At 42.9% G+C, this 13,174-nt stretch overlaps 1 protein-coding gene across 2 annotated transcripts in view; it reads right to left on the reverse strand.

Moving 5' to 3' along the window:
• GPM6B (glycoprotein M6B) overlaps nucleotides 1-12,702 on the reverse strand; it is a 161,019-nt gene extending 148,317 nt beyond the window's left edge. For both annotated transcript variants that reach the window (XM_086386750.1, XM_086386752.1), the window contains exon 1: nucleotides 12,539-12,702. In XM_086386750.1, coding sequence (XP_086242876.1) covers nucleotides 12,539-12,542 — 4 coding nt within the window. In that variant the 5' untranslated portion in view covers nucleotides 12,543-12,702. The remainder of the gene's footprint in view (nucleotides 1-12,538) is intronic.
• Nucleotides 12,703-13,174: the final 472 nt, after the last annotated feature.

Below are 13,174 nucleotides of genomic sequence, written 5' to 3' on the forward strand. Positions count from 1 at the left end.
CCCAGGGATGGGGGAGCCTGGTGGGCTGCCACCTATGGGGTCGCACAGAGTCGGACACGACTGAAGCAACTTAGCAGTAGCAGCAGGGTTACCTTGGTTGCATGGCTGTGCACTCCGACTGAAGACTGGCTTCCTTTCTTTCTCTTTCCACAGAGAGTTTGCATCCTGAATGTAATGATGCGGCAAATATGGCCATATTTTTCTTTTCAAAGAAATCCACATTTTTAACATACTGAGGATTATATTTTCTTATCTTATTAGAATATATCTAGGGTCGGTTGAAGTAAGAATACCTCACTTCACTTCTTATGACCAGGCTGGTAGGTGGTAACTCAAAATCGGCTTTCCCTACAGCCTGTGTATTAATCTGAACTTTTGGTACATTCAGCTGCAATTCGTTGCAGGTCTGTGGAAGGAAACCATGACATCTGTGGAATTAGTTTTGACTCTGATGGATTTACTTTCTCACTCTATAAGGGACCTTCACTAGTTTGTTAAAGGTGTGCAAAAACATTATTGGGGAATGAAAGAGAAGATCTGACTGTGTGAAAACATACACCATGGATATAAATAGAAGGTGCAGTACAGTGAACACAGTGACTATGGTGGAAATTATTCAATAAACTCACTGTAATCCCACTCAAAATCCTAGCAGGGACGTTGGTGGAACATCAACGGCTGACTGCAAAAACAGCAAAAAGTGAAGTGTACATCTCAGACACTTTGAAAGAAGAATAAGAGGACAACACTTCTAGGAGATATCCTGGCTTACTTTAAATATATACTAATTACGACAGTGTAGTCTTAGCAGATGGATGGCAAAATAGACCAAGAGAACCAAACCGAGGCCAGAGATGTAGGCACAGGTACAGCAGAGAAATGTAATGCATGAGATTATATAAAAATCAGGGGGGAAAGGAGGAAATATTAAGAATGTAGTGGTTTCTGTATAGGAAATGTAAAATATAGATTTCTACCTCATACTATACCCAAAAAACTAAAATCCTAATAGAATGAAGACTGAAAACTGAAAACCATACTTTTTATGAAAAACAATTGTTTTTTAAATTGAAGTGTAGTTGATTTACAAAGTTGTGTTAGTTTCAGTGATTCAGTTGTGTGTGTGTGTGTGTGTGTGTACACTCTTTTTCAGATTCTCTTCCCTTTCAGTTTATTATAAAATACTGAGTATATTATAGTTCCCTGTGCTTTTCAATAGGTCCTTGAAAAGCACATTTTAAAAGAGAATATTGAAGAACATCTGCATGACCTCGGAGATAGGAACAATTTTAGAACAAGGCTAAAAGGCACAAATCATAGAAGAATAAAGGAAAAGACTGATAATTAGGGCTTTATTATAATAAAAAATGTTCAGCACAACACAAAATGTGCTCAAAGTTAAAAGATAAGCCACAAAAAGGACGATGATATTGACAATACATTTAACTAAGGGTTAGTATCCAGAATGTATAAAGAATTGCTACAAATCAATAGAACAAAATAAATATATAAATGAAAGAGAAAACCCAAATGGCCAATAACCTACCCCAAAGTTTCAACCTTTCTAGGGAAATTCAATATAAAAAAAACAATGAAATACTTCCTACCTATGAGATTCTTGAAAAAAATGTAAAACAGTGAGAACACCAAATGCTGGAGAAGATTTGGAGAAACGAGAATGTTCTGATGCTCCTGGTGACGGTATAAATTGATACCATGACTTGGGGGACAGTGGTGACACTATACAGTTGAAAGGCAGCTCCATGTGATGACAAGGCGTTCATTCTGCAGATTCTGAAACCCAGGACCCGGTGGGGCATTACCTGGACAGACCCCTTCCCCATATTCTCTGCTTTAGCTCCTCTCTGAAGTACTTATATCACTGTATGTATTGTAAGCTGTCTTACAGGCTCCTCCTGGAGCCTAAGGCCTAATAATATTAACTCCTTTGACACCGCCCTGTTACCTCACCTTCAACTAATCTGAGAACCGAGCACAAGCTGATCACACACTGTGGGATGCCCCTCCCTCACCTAGCCTCTAAAAATGCCTTGCTGAAAGCCATCAGGGACTTTGGGTCTTGTGAGCACCAATGACCCAGATTCCTTGCTTGTCGCCAACAATAAATGCTGTACTTTTCCTTCACCACAACTTGGTATCAATAGATTGGCTTTACTGCATGCAGGCAAAGGGATTCAAGTTTGGTTTGGTAACAACTATACCATCACTTCAGTCAGTAAGATGACAAAATACCTCATTGAAGGAACGAAGGCAGCTTACTGGCTAAGTCCCAACACCGCAAGAAGAAAAGTTAATTTGGCAAAAACCATTTTACATCTAAGAATTTTCAGGAAGATAACCGGAAATCATCCCAGGCCTTCAATCTTTTTTCTAAACCTGCACATTGCTTGGAACACCCATTTGGCCATCAGTTCTCTAACTACTGTTAATTGAAACAATTCCTAAAATTCTATCTTCTTCAGGCAACTAATTGGGAGGAGGTCTTAACATCTGTTACATCCTTATACCCTGAAGCCAGAAAACATTCTTACAGATTGTATTCTGAATACACAACATTAACAACTTCCTCTTTATTCTCAAATCCTCCTGACATATTTTCCATTTCCAAGGTGGATAGTGGGGTTACCTTATCTTTATAATCCCTTCCACTGTATCCATGTTTTTCAGTTACCCATCTCATCTCCCACCAATTATTTTCAAAGTCCTTCATACACCTGCTATGTCAATGTTTTCTACTTAAAACAGAGGGTAGGAACCAGTGGCTGATGCACCCCTTAGCATAGCTCTACACATGAAGGCATTTAATAAATGCTTTTTACCATAATGATTTAGAAGCAGGTCTACTTCCAGACAGAAAATATTACTGAGTTTTAACATAATGTTATTCATGTTGATCAAAAGCTTCCAGACCTAAGAGTTCATCCTCTGTAATTCCATTTATATAAAGTGCACAAACTGGCCAAACTATGTTGGCAGAAATTAGGAATGATTACCCTTGGTCAGGGCTGCCTAAAAGGGAGCTTGCAGGGGATTTCTGAGCAGCTGGTAATATTCTGCTTCTTAATCTACATACTGGTTAAGTTTGCAAAAATTTATCGAGCTGTATGCTTAATATCTGCCCACTTTTTACATGTATGTTATACTTCAATATCAAATTTTAAAGTGATTGTATAATATTTGCGCCTCTCGCAAAACATCTAAAAATACCTATGACAAACTATCATTATATAATAGAGTTCAAAACAGTTTTTGGTAATCCAGGACAGTGGCTTTGCAACATGACAGTAATTCATGGAATAAAAATCCATCTCTTTAATGTTCTGAATTCTGCTTTACTTAATCATGATTATTGTCAGAATATGCCACAGGAGAAAACTAAAAGGAAAATACAAAATAGAGGGCTGCATCAAATAAGGTCATCCTAAGGGTGTGAGTTTCTTTGTTAATTACATCTCCATTCTTTGCTCCTTGTGTGAAGGAACAGATGCCTGAATTGAAGCTGCCATTTGAAAATTCTCCATTTAAACAATCTTTTCAGTGAGTCGTGAAACACTGCAGTCCTAAACCTAAAAGGGTGACCTGATACACACACAAAATGGCAGATTTTACAGGCTCCTTCTGACTTTCACTTCCAAGGTTCCTGCTCTTTTTACACTGGAACTGTTTTGCAAGTGTGCTCACATCTCTTGGAGAACACCAATTTAAGCTCTCCATCGGAGGGAAGAAGTGAGGGATGGGGAGTGGGCAGGGAGATCAATGGCTGTTCAAAAAGGATCTCTGTGATCAGGAAGGGAGAATCAGTCCCCTCTCTTACAACTTCTGCATTTCTCAAACCCATGGGGAAAATGTAATGAAGTCATTACTACAGACCCTAAGGATGAAACAGTGTTCAGGAGGTTGCCTTTAAGGCTTAATCTGGGTATATTTGATTACAGCTAAGGGGATGAATTCTAAATTTGGAAAGGCCATCAAGGTAATTAAGGATGTTAAGAAAGGGGACTAGATCCTTGAGGTCTCTCTACTTAATGAAGAGAACAAAGGACGATGAAAACAACTTTGGTAAGCAGAATGAACTTCATATAGATTCAGTTCTTTCAGAGATACAGCATCCTGAAGATCAGAACAATTTACCAAGGAAAGCCAGACACTCGAGGTTTGCTCTCACTGTTGAGATGGTTTAGGTACCATTTTACTTGAAACAAAAATTGAATTACGTGGTGTGCAAGGCTCCCCGCTATATCTCCAGGTTCTCTGATGACGCTGAAAAAAGGTTTAAAACTTTCTTTAGCTAGAAAAGTCAAGTATCCCTTTTGGAAGGATAACAGTTTTAACCAGAGATTTTGCGATCCTGTAGGTGTGCTCAACCAAGTCTCCAATCATGCCATTATTCAGATTTTATAATATTTGGGAAACACAAAAGGCTTTCAATCCCTCTTACTCAAAAGCAGTGGTTCTCAACATGGGATTATTTTGTCTCCCAATAGTTCTTACTTGGCAATTTCTGGAGACATTTTTGGTTGTCACAAGTACGGTAATGTTACTGGCATATAGAAGCCAGGGTTGCTGCTAAACAACCCACAGTGCGCAGAATGGTCTCCACACAACAAAGAATCATCCAGCCCCAAATGTCAGAAAGTGCTGAGCTTGAGAAACCCTGATCTAAAAGTACACTTGAAAGGGAAGGAAAGACTTCTTTTGTTTCAGTGTCTGTCTCCAGTTGCTCTGAAGAGGAAAGCAGAATTCAACAGTCCTACAGAAAATGAATACACAAGCAGATACTAAGCAATAACTCTAATGCAAGATCATTTACAACAGATCTTGGCAAACCAAGTTCAAATACCCGAGTTATAGAGCCATTAAGAGTAAATTTCAAAAGATCAGGTTTAATACTTTTTCCTTTGGCAGATTCTGTTTCTAACCAAGTAAGCAACTTCTATGCTTAGCTGCTGAGCTGTGTCTGACTCTTCTCGATCCAATAGACTATAGACCACCAGGCTCCTCTGTCCATGGGATTCTCCAGGCAAGAATACTGGAGCGGGTTGCCATGCCCTCCTCCCAGGGATCTTTCCAACCCAGGTTTGATCCTTCCTCATTGCAGGCAGATTCTTTACCGTCTGAGCCATCAGGGAAGCAACTTCTACCTCTAGACATTAAAATTCTATTTTCTGATGACTAGAAAATGTACTCCTTTTTAATTAAGTGATCAGCTCATCTATCAGATGTAGTTATCAGATGTAAGCATCAACCTACTAAAATAAATTTTAAAATAAATGCCCAAGATTGATCAAGAAAAATAAACAGATACTTAAATTACCTACATTACTAGGAATGAATGTGGGAACATCACTACAGATCTTATAGACAACAGGATTAGATATATAATACAAAAATATTATGAACGAATTTAAGTCAATAATGTTAATAATTTAGATAAGATGAAAAAGTCCTTGAAAAACACAGCTTATCAAACCTGAAACAAAGAGAAACAGAAAGTCTGAATAGTACTCTCTCTGTTAAAGAAACATAATTCATAATTTAAAACATTTCCACAAGGAGAACTCAAGACCCAAATAGCTTCACTGGTGAATTCTTTCAAATATTTAAGGAAGAAATAATGACACTTTCAAAATAATCAAATGTATAAATAGACAAGAACTGGGTTTCATTTTGATGCCTAACCCCTCTGGAGTCACACCAAAGAGATCCTTTCCTTCCCCCAAAAGGCTCACACTTCCTTCCTTCTCCGCTTTATCTTTCAAAAGGGAGGAGGCAATAGACAAGACCAAAAATATTCTTGCAAGATTCAGCTATGTGTGTCCATGTGTGATCACTTAAAGCAGGTTACTTTATGTACACACTTTATGTACAAGATGTCCCCGCCCCCCGCCGCCACTGATTCCTGTCATCCTGCTCATCCTTCAAGACTCAGATCGAGGAAGACCACCTCCCCAGGAAATCCCCCTAAGAAATAGCACTCCACCCTTTTTTCTCCGAGACAGAAGAAATTATTCGACAGGACCTTGTACTTCTATTATAACTATTTATCTGCATCTCTGAAATAACAGTGGTGATCTGAGGACAGCACTGGGTCTTGTTTATTTTTGCTTCAAGATTTAGCACAGTACCTGGCTCATCTGAACAGGACTCTGTGAACGCTTGTTGAGTGAGCAGCTGTCTTAATATTCCCTGAAAGCCTTCACGGTGATGGCCATGTAACCGAACTCAAACACTTAGAAAGGGGCACATGCCTGTTGCATGGCACGGCAATAGGTATTCATTTAACCCAGTTACACAAGTGGAGAGTGGAAGCTCAAGACCATTGTTACCTTTTAATCCTCAGGGCAATAATGAATTACACTGAAACAAACTGTTTCACTCCAAAAATTTTGTGCACTTCAAAAATCTGACAAGAAGGAAGTACTTTTCACCAGAGAGGAAAATATTTTATAACATCAAAAGAAAAGGCTAAAGGCAAAAAAAAAAGTAATGAAATAAAACTCACACTGTTCTTTAAATTGTTTTTGTGTCTGTATATGCCTGTAGCAATCAATTTACTTCGAAAGTGACTTCAAGCCCTGAAATTCTGTTATTCTGGGCTAATCTGTGCTCAATGTATTAATGTTATTAAAGAATAATAATTAATGTCATTTGCACTAGTTAATTTGTTCTAGTTTATCACAGTTTGTCATATATAATTTTATATGCCTTGAAATCTATACTTTTATAATGCAGACAGGCCTTAATAAAATCGATTTTACATGATAAAACCCTTATCCTTTTAACAAATACTTGTGGAGTACCTATGTCAATTATTTGAATGAACATTGGGATAAAACAATGAGTAAAGCAATCTTTGTTCTTGAAAAATTTGACATTTGAACAGAAAAGACATAAACACTAACAACCCAGCTAATGGGAACCAGAAAAATCATGTTAAAATGTTAAATGGATAATATTGGCTTAAAGATATAGTAGGAGTCCTCTTACCAATGTTCACCTAGTGGATCCACCCAATTACCCAATATTCTCTATTCTTTTTGTAAATAATACTGGGCATTGCCCACAGAACTTGGTTTCTAGGCTACTCTCCAAGACATCTACGTATATACTGCTTCTCCCACCAGTTGAATTGTGTACCTCAGAAGTCTATTATATTCTCAAGTCTGTTTATACCAGCTGTACTTGTTACTAGAATTATGACATTTAATTAGGTGTTACACAAGCTAATAAAATGAGCTCCAAAAATAGTTTTTTATTTCTTTGAAAACCAAGTTGATTGGCTTTGAAAAGCCTTAAGAGATGAGTCACTTCGAAAAACAGTTGCCAGAGTAAGTAGGGGCGAGAAAATTTTAAAGGTTTAAGAGGAGTGGGATTGTTGATCTACAAGGAATCTGCACACAGGTTGGTTCTCACTCTACTTTAAAAGGATCAAACTGGAAATCAAAACCCATTGAATTCTGGCTGTGTATTACACGGAAGTCTTCAAGAATTTCAATCAGGGTTCACACTCAAAGACCTTGACTTTGCAACAAAATACTGGTGAATTCATATTTAAAGTTAAACAAAATGTGTAAGATGGTTACTGACAGTGATTCACCCCTTTGGCATTTTCAATAAACCATCAACTACTTGACCCCGGATGCAGCCAATAAGGATGTCCTCTAAGAACCCCTTGGAAGGATCAAGTGGTTTGGGCTAGAGGTTTTGCTAGAGCAAAAAGATACTCAATAATTAATTACTTCCTGTTTGTCACAAACCACACTCTGTGCTATTGGACTAGAGTTTTATGCAAAATTTCCCCAAGACTTGAAGGGCACTCTCTCCCAGACCCAAGGGTGGTCTGTTCCTAGGTCTTTAGACTCAGACAGAGGGAAGCGAACCATCCTGGGACTATTTCCTGCCCAGCTGATCTTCAGGATAGCATTCTTCGTCTCCAGCTGCATCTGAATTCCTGAGCAAACTGCCAGAAGCAAACGTTATATGTGTGGGTCCTCGGCATGCATGCTTCCTTCTGACTCTGGCCTCTGAAGGTGGCCTGGGCCCTGCATGTAGAATCAAGAAAGGCTCTCTGATGAGGCCAGCTCTAAAGACAAGAGGGCAGGAGAAGCTAAAGCTGGAGGCCCTCAAGTGGGTGAACACCCAGTGGGATGGCTGGGTGTCCTGTTGGCGGGCAGATCAAGATCCTGGCATTCAATGCAACGACCAATGATGCCTGTGATGCTGGCTTCAAGGAAGCACGTGGTGTTTAAACAATTAGGAAGCTGTTCTGTCACGTTTGTCAAGCCTAACATGACCCTCTTATTTCTTTTTTCTAACTTACATCCTTTGAGAGGGCAGTTTTGGGGAGAATGGATACATGTATATGTATACCTGAGTCCCTTTGCTGGCCACCTGAAACTATCACAATACTGTTAATTAGCTATGAAAGTGAAAGTGAAGTCGCTCAGGCGTGTCTGACTCTTTGAGACCCCGTGGACTGTAGGCCACCAGGCTCCTTTGTCCATGGGATTTCCCAGGCAAGAATACTGGAGTGGGTTGCCATTTCCTTCTCCAAGGGATCTTCCCAACCCAGGGATCGAACCCAGGTCTCCCGCATTGCAGGCAGACGCTTTAACCTCTGAGCCACCAGGGAAGCCCTAACTGTCTATATTCCAACATAAAACAAGAAGTTTTAAAAACAGAAAAACAAGAAAGTACATCCTTTTAGATCTGTAAGGGCCCGAAGAAATGATTTTATCAAATCCTTTTACTGTATAGTAAACTGAACTTAAGAAATGAAAATTATTTACCCAAGCTCACATGGCAAGTTCGTGGAATTCCTGAGGCAGGCATCCCAGCCTCAGACTTGCTCTGCTTTCTCTATTTGCTGGCCTTGGGGACTACCAGCTCCAGTACCACCAAGAGCTTGCTAGAAACACAGAAACTCAGACCCCACCCAGACCCAGAGAATCATAATCAGCATTTTGAACAAGATCACCAGATGACTTGCCTGCACATTAAAGAACAGCTCTCAACCCGTGTTTTTAATACTGTTTAGTGAAATGATTGTGTTTAAATTCATAATCCTCATAAAAACTTCCTTATCACAAAAACAGATCTAAACAACTACTTCGTTGTTTTGCTATATCTGATCATTTCACATATAATTTTCATTTAAAATTACAAGCAACTAATGAAACAAAAGTGGCACTTCTCAGATGTGTGCATGCTAAGTCACTTCAGTTGTGTCCGACTCTTTGCAACCCCATGGACTGTAACCCACCAGTCTCCTCAGTCCATGGGATTCTCCAGGCAAGAATACTGGAGTGAGTTGCCATTTTCTCCTCCCGGGGATCTTCCTGACACAGGGATCGAACCCGCGTCTACTGCATTGCAGACAGATTCTTTATCACTAGCGCCACCTGGGAGGCCCTCTCTCTGGATACATGATCCATATTCACTCTGGGTGGATAGTCCACAAAAGCCTCATAAGAGATTATTGCAGGGAATCCATTTAGTTGCCATGTCTTAGGGTCTATAAAGTAACAGGTTCAAAACTCTATTAGGCAACCTGAGTTGCTATCAGAGAAAACCAGAGTTACACTGAATGAGAGTGAGATGAGAGGAAAAGAGAGAGAGTGAGCATACACATGCACAATGGCCAAATGTGGAACTCTTCAGCCAGTGAAATACTTTCAACTGCCTCATTTAGGTGGTGTACTACATACAAACAGTACATCATGACATCTTCCCATTGTGCAAAAGAATCCAAGGTACTGAAGAGTCAAACACACGTCAAACATCAATTGGCTCAATGCATTTACATGAAATGTCCAGAACAGGCAAATCTATAGAGACAGAAAGTAAATCAGTGTTTGCTAGGAGCCTGAGGAGGTACTTCTAATGAGTACAGGGTTTCTTTTTGGGGTGATGACAATGTTAGCTAGTGGTGGTGGTTGCACAACTTTGAATATACTAAAACTCACTGATTTTGTGCACTTAAATGTGTGCATTACATGGTATGTGAATTCTATCAACAAAGCCATTAAAAAAGTCAATTGGCTCAACAATTTTTGAAAAGCATGCTTTCTTTTAAGATGCACTGAAAGATAAAGCTGTACACACATTGCTCATTATTTTCTTTGTCAACGTAAAGATTTTAAATACCTTAAAATTTGAGTCCAGAGGAACTTTTATTTTCACAAACCTCACCCAGTTTACCAGTAAATGAACTGATACCACATTAAGGAAGTGACTTATATAAGAATCAAAGTTCCAGCCAATGGACAAATGGTCAGAGTTTTCCCAGCATCAAATCACTTCAATTAAAACATTCATTGGGGTACGTTCAGTAATTAAATACATCTGGAAAAATAAAACCAGTTCACGGCCTTGTGGTTTATTTACCAAGAATCTACCAAAGGAAATCAGTATGTTTCCTTTCTGGCCTGAGGGGGACTTTTTTTTTTTTCTTTTTTAATGTAAAAGCTAAAAACTAAAACCAAGGAAACTGCCAGAACCAGTGAGGTATGCACAAATTAACATAAATTGGCAATTGAAGTGTAGAAGCAACAATTGTCCAAGACACAAAGTACTTCCTTGAGAACAGGCCTCTGGTTTGGGCTTTTGCTTCATGAGAATCTGGGGAACTTCCACACCTACCTAAAAATAAAGCCCGCCCCCAATTAGGCCCTGGGCACCGTGAAAGCCATTCCCAAGAAGGTCCCCAAGTGGTAATTCGACGCTCAATTTCTAACCGGAACAAATCCGAATGCCTAGGATCAAAAAACAAACAAACAAAAAAAAAAAAACAGAAATAACTTTATTTCAGGAAAATTAGTTAATGCCTTCCTCAAGCTGGCACTTTTGTGCAACTTCAACGTCTTTGAGCCAAGCATTGCTGAAATATTGATAGTCACAGGACATGACTAGTTGGAACCTTTGATATTGGGAAACATTGAGGACAGGAGGAGAAGGGGACGACAGAGGATGAGATGGGTGGATGGCATCACCCACTCAGTGAACATGAGTTTGAGCCAACTCTTGCAGATGGTGAATTGGTATAGGGAAGCCTGGTGTGCTGCAGTCCATGGTGTCACAAAGAGTTGGACACGACTGAGCAACTGAACAACAAGTAGGAACATGAGATACAGGTCATGCAATTCTGCCCTTTTGTAGAAGGATCTTATCCTAGCTCACCCCTAACTTTTTGGCAAGAAATTGTCCTGGTGGATTCACGGACCTTATTTTCTTTCAGATTTTGATCACCTAGTAAATTTATAAAATAAACCAAAAAATGAAAAAGAAAAAAAAAAAAAGGTTTAACTCTAAAATTCTTTGAGCTTCCTTTTAAACGCAAAATCATGTGCCCTCCTTACAAACCCTCACCAAACGTTTGCTCGGTACAAAATTACCACCCACGCCATCAACAGCACAGGGACTGCAGGATGGGGTAGGGGGCGGGGGCTGGTGCCCGGTAGGGAATGCCCAAGGTCTCCCCAGGGGCTGCAATGGTTAAATTCACTGACTCCCTCATTGGAATGCGGATTCCGAGGGGCTCCTGTGACAGTCTTTGTGGCTTTTGCGGCTGGAGCCTATCAGCCACGAGAGAAGGATAACAGAGCAGGCAGGGGAAACCCTTTCCCAGACACATTTTTCGGGGGTGCAGCGGAACGAGGTTGATTTCCACCGCACTCTTTAACGAGTTTTCCGAGAGACACAGCGTCCCCGTATAAAACATGTTGCAGGATTTCGGGGGTGTCCCCGTGTAAAACATGTTGCAGGATTTCGGAGGTGTCAGGAGGTGACAGACACAATCTTACAGCCTCCTGCTCTCCGCCCCGGGCCAGGTGGGAGATTTTGTAATCTCCAGAGCTCGGCTTTTTTTCACCCCGACTAGTCGATTCCCCAACTGCCTCGGACCCCGCGGGGCACATAGGCTCCACCTGCGCCCCAGGTTCGCCTTCTGATAGTGGAAACGGGGGACAAAGAGCCTCGCCCTCTGTCCCGTCCTGTCCCTCTTCCCTTCCACCTTCTTGGTTTCAAGGCTCACGGTTCCCAAACGAGCTCATGGAAGACCCCAGGCTTGGGGAACTGGGCGTTGATTTCAGGTGGGCTTAAGGCGAACAAGACCCCGGCAGGGTGGGACCGGATCAGACTCGCAGCCGGGAGATCGGGCGACTGGAGAGCGTCCCGGGGAAAGGACCAGGAGCAACTGTCTCTCACCCCCTGAAAATCACAGCAGGAGCCCGCAGCCCGGGACGCTCGGTCCGCCCCCTCGGCTCCCCTCCGGAGGGTCCCGCCCGTCCCCTCCGGCGAGTCACACGCCCGGTAGGGGGGCCGCAGTCGGAGTGGGGACGCCCCCGGGATGGGGCGGGGACACGCACCTGGGCGTTCGGGACACCTGCGCCGCGCCCCTCCCACCTGCAGCCTCCCCAAAACCGGCCCGGGTCGGGGAGGTGCCCCCAGGAGGCCCCACCTGAGCGGGGGCGGGGGCGCGAGGCTGTGGCCGGGGCGAGGGGCCAGCGCGTCGGCTTACCCATGGCTGGAGACGGGCGGGAGGCGCGGGCTGCGGGCGCTCGGGCTCCCGGGGGACGGACACAGCCGGCGGCACAAGTTTGCAGGTCCGGCGGGCACGTGCGCGGGCGGGCGGGCGGCGTTGGGCTGCGGGGCTGGCGGCTGGTGATCACTCCCGGCCGGGGTGGGAGCGCGGCGCGGCTCCGCCTGCACTGGGGGCCGGCCGCGCCGAGAGGGGGCCCTGACGTCAGCGCCGGGGGCTTTGTGCGCCCGCAGCCGGGGCCCCAACCGGGCAGCGCGCGCGCCGGGGTGGCGGCGAAGCGCGCAGCTTCCTCTGGGACCCCCCGGGCGAGTTCCGAGGGGCGAGGAAACCGGAAAAGCCAGAGGGGGGGATGGGGACCGAGGGGAGCGGGCTTAGAGGATCTCGGAGGCGCAGATCTGCGTCCCAGAAGAGAACTCTTCCAGCCGGAGGGGGCCTTGGCAGTCCTGGCCGTCACCCATTGTGCAGATAAAGAAACTGAGGCCCCAGAGGCTGACTCGAGGACCGCCCCGGTGTTTGGCGGCCTCGCCCCAGCCCAGAGTCCTGGAACCTTTGGCTCACGTGGGGGCGGCGGGAGCTAGTTCGTTCCGTGGGTCTCCACCCAGATTGCACATTAGA

Source organism: Bos grunniens, chromosome X, assembly GCF_055505025.1.
Source record: "Bos grunniens cultivar Pamir isolate PY7600 chromosome X, Bosgru_T2T1.0, whole genome shotgun sequence".
Classification (NCBI taxonomy): Eukaryota; Metazoa; Chordata; class Mammalia; order Artiodactyla; family Bovidae; genus Bos; species Bos grunniens.